Source organism: Pongo pygmaeus, chromosome 19, assembly GCF_028885625.2.
Source record: "Pongo pygmaeus isolate AG05252 chromosome 19, NHGRI_mPonPyg2-v2.0_pri, whole genome shotgun sequence".
Classification (NCBI taxonomy): Eukaryota; Metazoa; Chordata; class Mammalia; order Primates; family Hominidae; genus Pongo; species Pongo pygmaeus.
This window is the reverse complement of record NC_072392.2, coordinates 25,303,962-25,320,943: the sequence shown is the minus strand read 5'-3', so window position 1 is coordinate 25,320,943 and position 16,982 is coordinate 25,303,962. Positions and strand designations below refer to the sequence as shown.

Below are 16,982 nucleotides of genomic sequence, written 5' to 3'. Positions count from 1 at the left end.
TAGTCTTCTAAAATTCTAATTTTCACTTGAAATCTCAAATTTTGACATTGGTTTATGATGACAGACTCACTTCATTTTTGAGAAAATGACAAGCACTTGAGTCTGAATAACCACATTTTGTCTGCTAGGAGTTCTTTCAAATAAAAATGACATTCCCTGAGAAGGTGGCTGGTTTAGCTGCCAGCTCACACAAGTGCTATTCCAAAAAGGAGGCAGGTCTGCGTGGCTGAGGGTCAAAGTGACCTGTGGCCTCTTCTGGGCCTGTGTGCTTCAGAGATGGATTTTGGTGTGAAGTTCTTCTGCTGTTTTGGAGCCTCCCTTGTGGCCAGCACCTTCACAGCCCCAAATCCCTAAGTGGTGATCAGGTAATGAGGTCTCCACAGCGTGTGGGCCTGCTGGCTATGGGCTTCTGAAAGCAGACCTGGAACAGGTCAGGATTGGGACACAGTTGTCCAGCACATGAATCCTCAGTCTCATCCACAAACCCCAGTCTCACATTAGTAAAACAGGTGAAGATAGGTAGCTTCTTTCCAGGGTGTGGTGGAAATTTGGTAATACCCATGCAGTGCAAGCTTTTAGGTGCTGAGTGTATCAGTTGCCTGTCACTCCTGTTAGCGCTGCTATTGTGAGACCCTGGTCATGCACCACAGAGACGCTGTCGCTTGATGAGCTTGCAGCCCATCGGGAGAGATGGACACAGGGAGATCATCATGATGTGACAAGCCATGATGACCTGCCATGATGGGTCAGTGGCACAGAAGGGTGTGAATTCAGGAATGGAGGCAGCTGAGCTGGGCCCAGGAGGTGGGTGCAGGATGGCGTGAATGAGGAGCTGAGGTTGGTATGGGCAGGGTTAGGGCAGGCAGGGAGCTGTCTCCTGTGGGTGGCAGGATAGGAAGCTGGGCCTGGGCACTGTTAGATTCATATTTTGTAATATGTCAGAAAGGCAGGGAGAGTATGGGTGGATGAAAACACTGAATTTGATGCGCAGACGGGCTGGAGTCCCACCTTCATGGACCACGGCTGCCCCCTTGGCTGAGTCACCCTTACAGTTTCTCCCTGAGAGGTGCTTATGAGGAGCAAGTGCAGTAACATACGGGAAAGTATCTCGTATACTGCCTGGTGCGGTGCTGACCAGAGCTGGGCCACAGATAGATTGACGGTGGACTTGCTACTCTGAGGATTACCCATGCTGCTGGCAATCGAATGTGAAGTCCTAGTCCAAACATATGTAAAACTTTGAGGGTCACTTTCTACGTACCAGAAACAATGGTCCTGCCTCTCAGGATTGTAGTCTTGGCTCATGGGCAGTTTATATGATTTCACTATGATAATTGAATTTAATGATTTTGTCCTACGGTGCCGATGGCTGTCTGGTGGCCGAGTAGGCCACCCACCATGGATGTATCATACCAGTGCCACCCTTGCACTGACCAGGGCCATTTTTTTGTGTTGAGTTGGAATGTTGCATGACAAATGATTCCCAAAGTTAGTACCTTAGCATAACAGTAAGCATCTGTTATCTCCCACTGTGTCAATGATCAGAAATTTGGGACATAGGTGACTGAGCAGTTCTGGCTCAGGGTCTCTGGAGAGGCTGCACCATCTGAAGGCTTGGTTGGGGTTGGAGACCAGCTTCCGAGGTGGTGCACTTCTGTGGCTGGGAAGCTGGGGCCAGCTGTTGGTGGGAAGCCTCAGCTCCTCTCCATGGGGGCCTCTCCATAGGGCTGCTTGAGTGTCCTCACAACATGGCGTCTGGCTGTCCTCAGAATGAGTGATCCTGGAGACCAGGACAGAAGCCATGATGCCTTTTAGCCACAAAAGTCACACACCGTCCCCTCTGCCAGGTTGCACTGTCACACAGCCCAGCTGATTCACTGTGGGAGGGGGCTATACACCGACATGGGGGCCAAGAGATGAGGTCACCCAGGCCATCTGGAAGGCTAACCGCTGCATGATGTCGTGGTCTTGTGACATGCTGCTAAACGTGTGTGGGCAGAATTCTTTGCCTGACTCTCACTCAGCCAGAGGCCAGAGGCCTGCCCACTGCCCTTCTCCTTATCTCAGTCCTTTGTGCTGGCCTCTGCCAGGGACGGTTTCTGTCTGAACTTTTAATCTTGTGTGGAAGCCCCTTGTTTCCCAATGGCAAGTCTCTCTTGATTTGAAAATCACTGATCACCTTTGTGTGTTTTGCCCATTAGAAGGTGTAGGATAAATACATGACTTTGTGAATAATCTTACAAACCTCAAGGTATAGAACGACAATTCAGCAATTCAAAAACATAGATCATACAAAGATAACAACCTAGCTGTAACTACTGGAGTTCTAATAATTGCCATGCATGGGCAAGTGACCTTATCTGTTTCATCCTCATTCAACCCTACACAAACCTTTTTGACTTTGATACGTCATTGAAAACAGAGTGCAGGAGGGGGAGTCACAGGGTGTCGACACGCAGAGCTGGGATGTGGGGCCCCTCTCCCTGACTTCTGAGGCCTTGGTCTTCAGGTCCCACACACTTCTGCATGTGGACATTGCTTTCTAGTTTCAAAACAGGGTCCCTTGAAGGATTCCATTTGACCCATGATAGCTCCGTGGGAGGAAACAAAGACCCAGCTAGAGGGGCAGAGCCTGGATAGGAGGCTTTGGTCACTGTTCCCCAACCCAAGTCTCTTTCCTTTCTCCCACAGCTGTCCCTGTGAGCTGGCAAACTTGGGGGAAGGGAGGGCATGTACCCGACACTCCCTTGGAGCTGGCACAGGAGGCTGTGTTGGGATTATTAGGTGTTGCTGGTTCATTTCTCTTTCCCTGTCCTGCAAGGCCTGACTGCAGCATGCTCATGGTGCTCGTGGGGAGGTTTATGCCTCATCATCACAGCTGCAGCCTCTGGGCAGAAGGGCCTGTGAAATCCACATTAGTTCCAGCTCCGCATTGCATTGTTAGGGCCTCCAAAGGGACACAGGACTCGAAGGGACACAGGACTCGAAGGGACACAGGACTTGCTCCGTTCTCACAGTGGCCCCTCTGGAAGGATTCTCCTATAGGAATTTAGACATGAATTTATTCTGACAGTCAGTTCTCAGGTTGGCAGGAAGTGGAAGCACTTCCAAAATCCAGATGCATGACTTTCTCACAAATTTAAAGGCTCCAATCCGGTCTTTCATGGACACTTTAAATTCTGATTCTTAAGGGGCATTTTCCGGTTTCTCTTCTTTTTTCAGGGATCAGTCATAATTTCTGGGCATACATGAATGCTTTCTGCTGCTGAAATTCACTATTCTTCTTTAGGGATCCAGTTTGGCTGGACGTACATACCCCTTGGAAAACCAATCTGCTCGTGACCCTGCTCCCAAGACATTCCTACCTGAGCCACCTGAGCTGTTGCTAACAGACAACAGTTGTAACTCTGCTCTTGCACACCACGTCCTCACTGCCTTCTGTCCACACTGCCGTGTGTCATATGTAAAAATCTCCCTCGTGCCAGAGAGAGGCCACCTATGGGATCTTCAAGCCAGAGATTTTGAAGGATTGAGAGGGTTTGAAGATGTAAGAATTCTTGCTAGAGAGACTGCTCGACACACATTCTTTCTCTCTTTTTTTTTCCAGCCTGCAAGTATTCCTGCCACAAGAAATGTGAAGCCAAGGTAAGCATTCCATTGCTTTCCCGTGGGACTTTTTAAAGCTGACTTGGCCTTCATTGAATGATATGTGTGGGGGGGGCCTCTTTGGACTGCAGCCACGGAAAGAAAACTCTTTAGGAAAGCCAGGGCTGGGATACGGTGTATACCTTTCATCTCAAGGATAAACCAAAGAGCTTTGAAATCCACGATTTTAATTATGGAAAATAATTCTTAAGAATTTGATTTCAGATAAGAATTCAACAGTTGTCCCCTGGCCACATCAACGGCTCCTTCTCAGTGGCGCACGGTCCCTGGTTTCTCACTGCCTTGTCATACTGCCTCTCAGCGGAGAGAGGGCAGGAGCAGGGATATCCAGGGCATTCCCCTGGCCTGGGGACTTTTCTGCTTCATTTTGGAGATAGTTGTGCATAGATGGATTGGGGTTTTCAGCTGCCACGGAAACCTGGGAACCCTGGAGTAAGGTTTAGTGATGTTCACTGAGGTTTGTGAGTCTCTGGAGAGGTTAAATTGCCCGAAGGCCCCTATGACCAAAGGAGGCCTGGCTATGTCCTGTTGGGCTTAGGGTTTTGGTGAGTGGGGAAGTGAGGTGGCCTGGAAGTGCCATGTGGGAAGTGACAGACACCCCAAGGAAGAAGCACATGGTTTTCTACCTTGTCTTGGTGCTCACACCTTCAGATCTCCTGGGGATGGTGGCTGTACTTACAGAATCCCCAGGTATGATTTGGGTTTGCAGTCAGGGTGTCAGCAGTGTTTTGCCCTATCTACTGTTTGGCCCTGCCTATGGGGGCTCCGTAGGTGTCCTGACAGGTTGTCTCCATGGCTGTAGGTCCAGGGAAGAGGAGTTTTAGAGTCTTGGGATTTTGCTACTGTTACAGACCTCATGGGTCAGCTGTTTTGATCATTTCCAGCCCTGCCTTGGGCTCCGAGTGGAAGGCTGTGCTGGAAGCTGACTTCACGTTACCATGAACTCACTGCGTGTGGGTCTGCTTTCCATGTGAGGACTAGGGGGGTTGGTTTCCCCGACACTCCCGATCTCAGGCATACACAAACACACACATGCATAAATACGCACATGTGTGTGCACATAAATACACATGCACACAAACACATTTGTGCTCACACGCACACATGCATATGTGTGCACACAAATACACACACACACACAAAGTTGGAAGAACTAGACTAGTATAGCTCTATTTCTTTTCTCCCAAGAGACTTTTTAAGTTTTCATTATGGAGAATGCTGAGCACATGCAGGAGCAGAGAGGATGGCACAGGGCCTTGCTGCCCGCTTCCTGAACCCCAGACCAGCAGCCCCTGTGACCTGGCCACACCTCCTTGCTGGCTGTCTCCTCCAGATGTCACGTGGGGTGCACTTCTCAGGACTCCTGGGGGCTGTGTGGAGTGCTTCTCCTCTTGCTTTCCACCCTGCTCTGGAGAGGGCTTCCCCTTTTCCAGAGGAGTAGGCGTTTCTTGTTCACACACTCTTAGGTGTAGCTGATTTCTGACCATGGTTTATTTGAGGTTTTTTGTCCACAGATAGGCTCCTTTCCTGGGGTGCTGTGCACCTTCAGTGGTGTGGGAGCAGTGCTTCTGAATGCAGTGGTGAGTGGAAAGATTGTACCTTTGGGGGAGCATTTCAGACTTGGAGAGCTTCCCCCTCCTCTAGGAGGACTGGGATGTGTTGTCCCTTAACCCTGTTGTGTGGTGCCTTTGTCCTCATTGCTTGCATCTCGGGTCAGCTGCAGAGTAGGAGGAGGGGGTGGGCTGCTTTTCCTGACTCTGTTGTGGGCCCAGCCACCTCTGAGCTGCAGCCGCAGAGATGAGCCTGCTGTTGTTCCTTCCATTTCTTAAATGAAGCCTGTCGCCGGCTGCTTAAGGGATTGAATTCTTTGGTTCAAAGTGTATTCCAAAATCCTTAACTATCACTGAATATGGAATTTCTAACGGCAACCATTGGCAGTTTGCTGAGGGATGGATAAGCTCCTATTCCTATCAGATCACAGTGCGGGGAAATATATCCATGTTCATTTTTTTTTATAATACAGCTTTGAACCGCAGGGGAGAAAGCCACTGGCAATAACAAAGCACCTTCTCATTCCAAAAATATAATGCCATCGTTGTTGGGGATATGAGGGCCATAACTCCCCAGCTGCTCCTGCAGGGTACTCGGCTAAGGGAGCGGCTCGGTCTTCCAGGAACTGAATATGGCTGTGGCTTCTCCCACATTATTGCACTCGGCTTTTGAGTCCTTGATTACTGTGTTTACATATATCGCCCAGTGGGCTCCTTAGATGCTGCACTCAGATTGCTCAGGCAAGTATGAAGCCTTGGTTCAGCTAATAGGCTTTGTCTGGCATCAGACCCGAGACTGGGTGGTAGTGTGTGCTGTGTTAAACCCCCTCGATGGTGTTCCCCTCTGTGTGGGAGCACTTGCGCCTGTGTCTACAGGCTCCGCACATGCCCTGGAGCATGTGGCTGGTGTGTGGTGGTGCTAAAGGCCACAGCTGTTGATCTGCTGCTGTCAGTGACATTGTCACAGGCTCCTCCTGTCCAGGCCCTCAGAGCCCCTTCTGTGGCACTGACGATGTGGAGGAACCATCCTGCAGAAATGGGGACCGAGACAGCAGCTGGGGGATCAGGCAGGGAGGCAGAGCTATTGTTGTGACATTTTGAGAAGCCCCAAAAGACTGCTGTCACTCTCTTCTTGAGCCATTGGACAGTATGTCCTCTCAGGCCAGGCCATGCAGCTCAGTGGGTAGATGGAGGCAGAGACCTGGACTTGGATCCCAGTGGGGCTTTTTGTCTCCCAAAGCCTTTCTAGTTCCCCTTGCTATGGTCTTGATGTTTGTGTCTCCCCCAGATTCCTGTGTTGAAACCTGATCCCCAAGGTGATGGTAGCTGGAAATGGAGGCCTTTGGGGAGATGATTAGGTCGTGAGGGTGGAGTGTCTATGAATGGGATTAGTGCCTTTATAAAAGGTACCCCAGAGAGATCCCTTACCTCTTCTGCTATGTGCATACATGGCAAGAAGGCATCCTCTATGAACCCTGAAAAGGGCCCACATCAGACACTGAATCTGCTGGTGCCTTGATCTTGTACTTCCCAACCCTAGAACCTTGGGAAGTATATTTCTGTTGTTTATAAGCCTTCCAATATTTTGTTTTAGCAGCCCACGTGGACTTAGATAGGTCCTGACCCTCACTTTCTTCTTGCATAAAAAAAGTGAATAATAGTTTTCTATAATAAACAGAAAAATAACTTTCTCTTAGCTGTTGGTTATGATAATACTTACTTAAGTTTCAGGGAAGTCAAATAATGTATGTACAATCACTTGAAAGTTTGGGATTTCAACTATTTTGCTTCCTGGAATGCAGTGCTTATTCATGTGAGCCACATGAGCTGTGTGGGCATCATGACTTGCTTTTTTCCTGGCTGTCACTTGACTTACCGGCAAGAGTGAAAAAAGAAGTACGAGAAATGAAGCAGTTGTAGGAAAGCAGATGTTGGGGAGGGGAGAAGAGGGAGGAAAGGGTGGCAGGTGGTGCCCCACTAAAGGAAATGAAAGGGAGGTTCTGTGGAGCTTAGGCAAGCAGATGGAGGCACGGGAATCCTATCCTTGAAACCTGCAGCCTGGCATCATGGTGAGATGCCTCTTCCGCCTCTGCCCACTTGCAGACACATTTGCTCCTTAGAGTTGCACTTTGTGTAGGGTATTGAGTATCATCTTGAATCATCAGAGGAGAATGTGTAGGGCATTGAGTATCATCTTGAATCATCAGAGGAGAAATAGACCAGCAGGTAATTTTTTGGTAAACTTAAGACCCCATGTAGGGACCACATGCAGGAGTTAGTGAGGGGAACATGTGCAGGAGTAATGTTGGGGAGACGCCCTGCAGAGGGTCCCGATGCACAGCTCCCCCTTTAATCCAGGAAAAACACAGAACCTCCTGCCCCCTGGGCTCCAATGCTCTCAGACCCCCTGGCTCATCCTCAGCCTTTGCAGCCTGGCTGTGAAGGTCCAGCTTGCTGTTTCTCTCTCTGCACGTGCCTCGGTTTGCACCCTTCTTGGATATAAAATACAGGAGTGCTGGTGTTGCCTCCTTGCTGAGTCTGTAGAAGGAGAATGCAGCAAGAGGAGAGAGGTCCCAGGCTCTGTCCAGCCTCTTGGCTCCTGCAGGTGGCCTCAGCGTCTTCTTCCACTGTCCCGGTGCTCCATCTGGGCAGTTGCCAAGCCAGGAGCCTTTCCCCTCTCTCCAGCTGGCTGCTTGAGGGAGAGAACTTTGTGATAGGCTTGCTGCTCTTTTTAAGCTGAGGCTACAGGAGGTCCTGGGGAAGTCAGCGGAACCTCCTGCTGCCCTCATTGCCTGCTGCCCTGGGGGCCTTTGCTGGGCTCTCCTATCAGGGATCCCCATGTCCTGGCTGCGGCTGATGCAGGAGCTTTGTCACTTCCACCAGACAGGCCCAGGGCAAAGACTTGGTCCTCTGCCATGGAAAACACGGGACCTAGAGTTTATGGCTTCTTCAGAAACTGTCCCTAGACATTCATCCTGGGCGTCAACAGACGCTCAGTGGCCTAACTGATAAGTTTCAACCACTAACTTCTGTCTGGCAGTTAACTTTCATCTTCAGATCACTCCTTTTCTCTGCATGCTAGAGCCGCAGCTGCCGTGCAGTAGGATACGGGCCTGCTGGGTCCCAGGGATTGACCTGTCCAGCCCCCTCTGAAAAACCTCAAGACCCCAGGGAGGTGAAACAACTTACCTATTGTCACCTAGCTTCTGAGGCCCAGAATTCATGGGTGTTGCATTTCAAAGCTCTGATTTTTGCTGTTCCATGTGTTCTTTTTGGTGCTTTGCCATCTTCATGTATCAGAAATGGAGCTGAGGTTTGTGTGGGTGACTTTAGCCCACCTTGCTCGTATGCCTACAAAACCTACTATGCCTCTTGTGAACTCCAGCTCCAGGGCCAACTTCTCTAAAACACAAGATGAGCGTCTCTCCCGCTTGGCTTGGGGCTCACTCCTCCTGGGCTGCATTTCTATTTCTCTTTCATGAAATGATGCCTGAGAATTCTCTGACTCCCGCATGGCTCAGGGCTCTTCTTCCCCGTGAAGGCTCTGCTCATACATCCGTGGCATCTTGTCCGAGACTCCCAGTCCTCCCACGAGACAGTGAGCAGGGGCAGTATCTCTCCCCAATTCCCATAGCTCTTTGCAACCCTGCAGGGGCCTCAGCTGTCGCAGCTGTGTGTTTCTGTTTTGGACCTTCTCACCCGTGCACAAGGAGGGAGGCTGTGGGAGCTGCTGTTTTGCTGACCCTGAGCTCTCGGTTACTGCATTCTCTGAGCCTGTCTCATCTTCCATGTCCAGACCTTACCCTGTCTATGGCCCCAGAGCCTCCACTCTCCAGCATCCCACCAGCCAGCTCTGCTCTGCTTAGGGCAGGGGCCTGTCTTTCCTGCCAGGACACAGGGCACGGAGGCTGCAGACTCTCGTCCCCACCTTCAGCAGGGTTGGTGCTCCCTGGGCTCTTGGTGGAGGACGGAATCTGGTTGAAGCTCATTGCCACAGCTTTTAAGGTTGGGGTGTCAGCTTTAACCTCCCCAAAAGGTTTAAGTAGTGGCCTTTTTTCATATGGTCTTCACTAGGAACGAATGATCTGAATTTGTTAGTAACAAGGCCTAATAAATTCTTTCTTTCTCTCTTTCTCTCTTCCTTTCTCCTTTCCTTCCTTCCTTCCTTCCTTCCTTTCCTCTCTTCCTCCCTTTCTTTCCTTCCTCCCTTTCTCCCTTCCTCTCTTCCTCCCTTTCTCCTCTTCTTTCTTCCTCCCTTTCTTTCCTTCCTCCCTTCCTCCCTTCCTCTCTTCCTCCCTTTCTCCTTTTCTTTCTTTCTCCCTTTCTCTCTTTCTCTCTTTCTGTCTTTGTTTCTTCCCTCCATCACCCGGGCTGAAATGCAGTGGTGCGATTTTTCACAGCAACGTCCACCTCTTGGATTCAAGGGATTCTTCTGCCTCAGCCTCCCAAGTAGCTGGGGTTATAGGCGTGTGCCACCACGCCTGGCTATTTTTTTTAGATTTTATTTTTAGTAGAGACGAGGTTTCACCATATTGGCCAGGCTGGTCTCAAACTCCTAACCTCAATTGATCCACCCACCTTGGCCTCCCAGAGTGCTGGGATTCTAGTGTGAGCCATTGAGCCCAGCCAGGACCAATACGTTTTTCATAACCAAAAGGAAAATCCCTGGTCCTGCGTGTAAAAGCTCTTTTGTTGTTTGTGAGTTCATCTCTTTCCTGCCCCTATTTGTACCCTTTACAATAGCTTCAGGAAGATGGTTACTCCCTCTGAACTCAGCTTCTTCATTTGAGCATAGGATTTTTAGGGATGTCATGAGATACATCTCTCCACGTCCAGCCTGTGCAGAAGGAATGCCATTCAGTCAGCGTTGTTGAGGGATCTGCAGGACCCTGCTGAGCGCTTTAGATATGCTCTGTCATTTACGCCTCACACTTCTCTCTGAGGAGGCTTGTTCTGCTCCCTCTTACAGGTGACAGGGCTGGGACCGAGCAGTTGCACCTCTTGCTAAAGCCTGCAATGGTCCTGCCCCAACTCACGCGGCCAGCACGGGCTCTTCCTCTCTCTGCCGTCTCAGTAAATGTTTACACGGGCGTCCCTTCTCCTCCCTCCCCACTTCTTGCTCTAAGGGTGGAGGCAGTTAATTTTTAAGCCAGCCAGCTCAGCAGACATTTCCTGAGTGTAGCTCTTGGCTGTGCACAGAGCTGGACCCAGATGCAGCATGCTGTCCACAGGGAGCTTCTGTCTGCAGCCCCACAGGGTGAAGTGAGAGTCCGATTCTGCCAGATGATTGCAGGTCTCCACCTATGTTTGCCAAGTGTGTGTGTGTGTGTGTGTTTTAATGCTTGACAGCTTTTAAAATGGTTTTTAAAATTAGAAGATGTTATTTTTAGAGCAGTTTCAGATTTGCCGCAAAATTGAGGGGAAAGAACCAAGGGCTCACACACACGTGCTTACATGTTCACACGCATGCATATTCACGCACAGAGACACACTCTCCTGCCGTCAGCATCGCCGCACCAGAACAGCACGTTTGTTAGAATTGATGAACCAGTATTGATGAGTCCACAGTCTACGTTAGGGCTCACTCTGGGTGTTGTACATTCCATGGGTTTGGACAGGTGCATCATAAGTCACATCCACCATGACAGTACCGTATGGAGTAGTTTTGCTGCCCTAGAAATCCTCTGTGCTGCGCTTCTCTCTCCTGCACCCTGGCAGCCGCTGACCTTTTCACTGTCTTCATAGTGTTGCCTTTTCCAGAATGCCATAGGGTTGGAATCATACATGTGTAGCCTTTTCAGATGGGCTTCCTTCACTTGATAATATGCATTTAAATTTCTTCCCTGTCATTTCTTGGCTTGATAGCTCATTTCTTTTCAGCTGAATAACACTCTGTCGTCTGGATGTGCCACAGTTTACCCTCTGTTCACCTACTGAAGGTGGGTACTGATCGGTGGCTTCCATATCTTTCTTTTTTGCTAGTTGTCACTACTGTCAGAAGAACCATGAAGCATCCTTAAATTCTGCTCTTTTTGAGGACACTTTTATTCCTTTTCCTGTAAGATCCCTTTTCTGGTAGGCTGTCCTCACCAATCTTTTTTGACTCATTTTAATTAGAAAGTCACTTTACACGTTAACACCTTACTAGAGGCATGTTTATACCTGTGTCTCTTTTTCTACTGGGAACTATTATTCCTGACTCCCAGAGTCTGAGGAGTGGCCCCACTGTGTGAATCCCACCAGCCAAAGCCACAGTGTGGGCTCTAGGCTCACTCTCAAAGTCAGCAAGCCATGTTTGGCTTTTCATGTCAGCACGGTTATACTTTGTACAAAAGAATTAAGGTTTCTAAATCCCTAATAATCTAAGCCTCAATCAGAGGCATTGATTGTGGACTTCTAGGCCTTTCTTGGACTCGAAGGTGGCCAGCAGGACCAAGCCACTGTCAACTAAGGAAGTGCGTCAGCCGGGCGACACCAGCTGCCAGCAGCTCGGGGCCTTGCCCTGTGGGGTTCTGCTCCTTGCACCGTCTCGGCATCTGCGGGGCTTTATGGTGACCCTGCTGGCATCCACAGGCTGGGAAGTCACTGGGTTCACCATTTTACACCAGAGGAAGCAGGTCTTTGAAACTGGTGGTGACCTTTGGCCGGGCTGACGGGACCATGTTGACTGTCTGGTTATGAGTGTAGTTCTCGCCCTGTGATGGCAGGTTTGTTTTTTAGTGTGGCATAAGTGTAAGCTATATTTGTGTAGGAAGTCCTAGCCCTGCCCCAAAAAGAGGCCAAAAGAGAATTATAATCTTTTGAAACAAGATATTTGTTTTAAATAAATAATATAATTTTAAAATGTATCCTGTGTTTTCTCTGAATCATCAGTTTTCATTCCATATTGTGTTGTAACAGATGAAACAACACATACCTGGAATGAATCTGCACCTATTTGCCACATCATTTTAACTACACGGCCAGTAACCTAATTAGCAGCCCTGCAGCCAGCATCTGTATCTGTCTCCTGGGCAGGAGGCTAGAAGGTGCAGCCGGAGGAAGAATGTGGGTCCCTGCGTCCTGCACGTGGCTCAGGCCAGGCCTGTCTGTCTTGACTCTCGGCATCTGTGAAATGAGGGTAACTTTCCATGGCACTGTGGTTACATGAGAGCATAAGAGGCTGTTGGCAAGGGCACCCCGTGGCTGCGAGTGTGTTTTATTGATTAAACTAGGGCTTTCGAGGTGCCCTGGAAATCTTCTTCTGAACCCCACCTCTGTGTCTTTTGACCAGTTCTAACCTGAGAAAGAAGCACTCCCTGCAGACCCTCCATTACTTGAGAAATAATTTGGGCAAGTGTGCTGTTGGTTAAGGTTCACTCCCCACCTCCACCCTGCGGGATGTTGTTGGGTGTCTGTTTACCAGGGGTGTCATGGAGGAGAGAAGGGCCAGCTGACCTCATGCAGCCAGGCTCTGATGACAGAGTGGGACACCCAGAGAAGATGAGGCCCCTGAATTCAAAACAGATGCCACTTTCATGGTGACAATAATGAATGTTTGAGTGACTGCCCTGACTGGGTCAGACAGACCACGGTGGGGAACCCGGTCCTGGAGGGAGCCCCATATAGCTTGAGGGGCAGGGGACAGAGCAGCAAGGCCAGGCATCCATGGGCACACGTCGCTCCAATGTAAACAAAAACAAAAGAAAAGAGCACGCGGTGAACATTTCCTGCTCCGTGTGTGTGTGTGTGCGCTCTATACGTGAAACTCTGTACTAGGTGATCACTTATTTTCTCTCGCCTGGCCTCTTTGGGAGAGCAGAAGAACGAAATGGAAATTTGCATGTGTAGCTCTCAGAAGCAGCTTCTGAAACTGTGAGGACTCATAAAAGAGAAGAATGAATAACAGACCTGGGTCTGGATCCTGACTCTGCTTTGTCTTACCCATGTGACCTTGGGCTTCAGTTTCTTCCTCTATAAAACAGGAATTAACCCCTACTAAGAGGACTGCTGAGAATTGAATTCAACAGCTCCCCAAGCACAGGGCCTGGTGGCTTCTGCAGGAGTGCTCTTTTCCCTTTTTAATACCTTAATCTGCATCATTGTATTAGGAATCACTGTAGATGTCTACAGTGTCAGTTGCTGGAAACTACTCTGTCTGCGGTTGTGGTACTGACACTAGTAGATTTATTTCATGAAATGTTGCCTACCGCTAGCATAAATCACTATGCATTTTATTTATTAACTGTTAAACGACAAGAAAGTATATATATTTCCTAAATTTTCTTCTGAGAATGGGATCTGCTCTTTTAAGCAAACAAATTCCATTTAGTAGGCTTAATTAGTGCCTCAGACTTAGCCTGGGCCCACCTGAAAGTGGTTCCATATGGCTAATGGCAGAGCCGTGGGCTTAATATTTTCTGACACGGGAATCCAAGTGCCTCTTGCTCAATGCTGCCTTGGTTCTGGCCAGCTCTGTGACCTTTCCCCTAACTGGCTGCCCTTCTTTCTACTCCCCCCAGCCTCCTGCATTTGCACAGGCTCACCCTGCCTTGGCTCACCCCACGGAGGACTTCTGTAGTCCTGGCCCAGATCGCTGCAGCCACGGTGTCTGGGCCTAGGGCAGAGCTGGGTGCTGCAGGTGTCCCTGCCTGCTTGGTCTTGGGCTTCTGATGTGATTTCCCACAAGCCCCTGATGAGCAGGTACAGATGCAACCCCAGCCCTCCGCCTCTCTCACCTGTGTCTGGCGTTCTGTACTGCGTGTGCGTGGACTCTCCCACTCAGCCTCTGTTTGCATTGGCCACCATCGCTTTTACTCTCGCTTCTCTTGAAACAGGTTCTGGCCAGTGGTGTGCAGATGAGGGTTTATACCCTGCTGGGGGTGCAGCGGGCTGATTGGCAGCCTCTGCTGATTCCTCTGGTGGAAATACACCCCCTCCCCCGGCCTGCTTCCAAGCTACCAGCCTGACATTAATCAGCTTGAAACACTCCTGCAAATGCCCTGTTCGGCTCCAGCACCTCCTGCCCATCAGCTCTGGTCACAGGCGAAACGTCCCTCCTTCCACACGTGTGGCCCCAGGCGCTCTTTCTGCTGACTCTGGCTGCCACCTGCAGGAGCCCTTGGCCCCTTTCTAGAAGACCCCAAACTCTGTATTCCCCTGTGTGAGCTCACATCCTGTTCAGTGATGTCCTTTTTCTGACGTGCTTTTCTTACTACCCCTTTTTTCAGACCACCATTCAGTTTGTGAACTGCTCAGAGTCTATAATGTATGCTTCCTCCCATTATCCTGTCACCCCACCTCCAGGCTCACTGGGGTCCTCTGCGCTCCTCAATCCAGGGCCTCTTCACCTCTGGGCTTCTGGGCTGGGCGGCATCGGGGCCTCTCCCCAGCCCTGTGGCACCGTGTGCTCCTTTTGAATCACAGCTCTTCTTCTCTGACCCTGACTCTGGCTCTGTCCAGGTTAGAAATCCACTTGTCATAATGTGTGTGGTTTGGTCCACTGCTCTCCTGAGTGGTCTGTCCTTACCCTTCCCTCTGCTGAGATGGAGGAGGAAGGTGTGCTGCAGTTGGGGAGCTGCAGAACAGCCTGTTCTCTTTTAATGTTTAGACACCATATGCAGTGCATCTTTTTAAAATTTCTACTACGGTCATTATTCCACATGGATGCCACCCACCCTGGCATCTAGCAATGTCATCTCTGCAGAAGCTTATCTCCGGGACTTTCTGGCAGTCCTGGGCCCTGGCTCTGGCTGGGAGACTGCATTCTGGCTCTGAGTGTAGGTTCTGGCTCTGAGTGTATGTTCCCAGTGGGATCTTGTTCCTGAGGCCTCTCTATGGCCCGTTCAGACTCAGGTCTTCCAGAGCCTGAGTTCAGGCTGGGAGAGGTGCTGGAAGCCCGCCCCTGTTGGGACATAATCATCCCTGTCAGGCAAGGGGAGACCTCTGCAGGCCTCGTCCTCAGGGTGGGGGCTGTGGCCCTGTGCGCACCATACTTCCAGACACCCCACTCTGTCTTGTGCAGCCCCTGCCCCAGACACTGCCCTCTCATGTTGTCAGCATGTGTGTCCGTGAGTCTCAGCCTCCTAGACCACAGGACAGGCACTTAGTTGATGTGCGGCACTGAAGCCTGTGCTCTCTGGCGACCGCAACAGTGTTGCTGTGCATGTGCCTTCACGCCTCTCGTTGAGACATGGCTTCATGTTCCATGGGGAGGAGAACGTTTCTCATCAAACCTCTGGCTTTATTTTTGTGGGGCTACTTCTGAAGGATAGGTTTCCTAGTAAAGCCCCCATTTCTTCTCTTTTTCAGCTACATTTTTATCAGCAGGGCCAAAACCCATAATGAAGTATTCAAATCCCCACCTCCAGATTTTGAATTGTAAAATAAAACTTGTTTCACCATGGGTTTCCCCTTCCCCCCTTTTGTAAAGCAGTTAATTTTAGGCAGGGATTCAGGAAGTGCCTGCTCCCATTTTCTGCCAGGCACAGAAATAGCTCGCGGGGTGCCCTCTCTCCGCCTCCCGGGAGCAGCTGGCGGAGTTCAGTTTTGTGTGTTTCTAGGCATTTCAACTCCTGCCTTTCTGCGCACTGTGTGTGTGTCCGTGCACCCTCAACTCCAAATTACCCTGGAACGTTCCGAAGCCCGCAGGCTTCCCTTCTGTTCTTAATAAAGCGGTGTGCAAGGATCTAGCTGTTAACCCTCCTTTATCACTGGAAACCGCCCCCTGTTCAGAAGGTCTTTAGAATAATAAACTCACAACTGCGTCTTTCAGGGGAGGTGGAGTGGATAGAATGGCTGAATGGTTGCAATACTGTGATGTGAGAAATTCTGCTTTCAGAATCTTTATCTAAAACCTTTTGATTTTTCAGAGGTTTCTTTACTTCTAAAAAGCATTTGGAGGGGAGTTGATTGAACCTTGGGAGGTTGGTTAGAAAGCTTAGCGCTGCCCAGCAAGAGCTGGGGTGGCCCAACCTTGAACAATAGGTGGGGTCAGTAGGAAGTAGACTTGTGGGCATTTTAAAGGTAGACCTGTTAGGATTGGCGTACCCACCCGGTGGGTCAGAGGCACGGCTCGTGAGTAATCCTTAGGTTTTGAATTTGAGACACCGGGCAGAGAGGAATGCCATTGGCAGGATTTTGTTAACATGGGTGGAAGTTTAGCTTTAGACCTGCAGGAACCAGTTTAGTTTTCATGGAATATGTTTATGTGGACATTAGAGTTAAATGGAATGCCATTATCAAGATTTTGTGAACAGGGGTGGCAGTTTAGCTTCAGACCAGCAGGAACTAATTTGGGTTTCATGGAATATGTTTATGTGGACATTAGAGTTGGCCAGTTGGCCATTTGCAGCCCAGTGCTTAATTTTAAAAGATTCGATAAGTTGTGAACTCTTAGGGTTTCTCACGTTTTCTTTTCTTGTCAGCTTTCTTTTTTGTTTTGTTTTGAGATGGAGTCTCCCTCTGCTGCCCAGGCTGGAGTGCAGTGGCTCGATCTCGGCCCACTGCAAGCTCTGCCTCCTGAGTTCACACCATTCTCCTGCCTCAGCCTCCCAATTAGCTGGGACTACAGGCGCCCACCACCACGCCCGGCTATTTTTTTTTTTTTTTTGTATTTTTAGTAGAGACAGGGTTTCAGCGTGTTAGCCAGGATGGTCTCAATCTCCTGACCTCGTGATCCACCCGCCTTGGCCTCCCAAAGTGCTGGGATTACAGGTGTGAGCCACCGCGCCCGGCCTCTTGTCAGCCTTCTTTAGATCAAAGGACAGTTGGTTAAACCCAAACTGT

At 49.8% G+C, this 16,982-nt stretch overlaps 1 protein-coding gene across 1 annotated transcript in view; it reads left to right on the top strand.

Moving 5' to 3' along the window:
- The window catches only part of LOC129016814 (tensin-3-like), a 153,054-nt gene that overhangs the window by 47,082 nt on the left and 88,990 nt on the right, over nucleotides 1–16,982 (top strand). Inside the window, exon 3 of the mRNA XM_063656953.1 lies at nucleotides 3,608–3,645. Within this exon, the coding sequence (XP_063513023.1) occupies nucleotides 3,608–3,645 (38 nt within the window). The remainder of the gene's footprint in view (nucleotides 1–3,607; nucleotides 3,646–16,982) is intronic.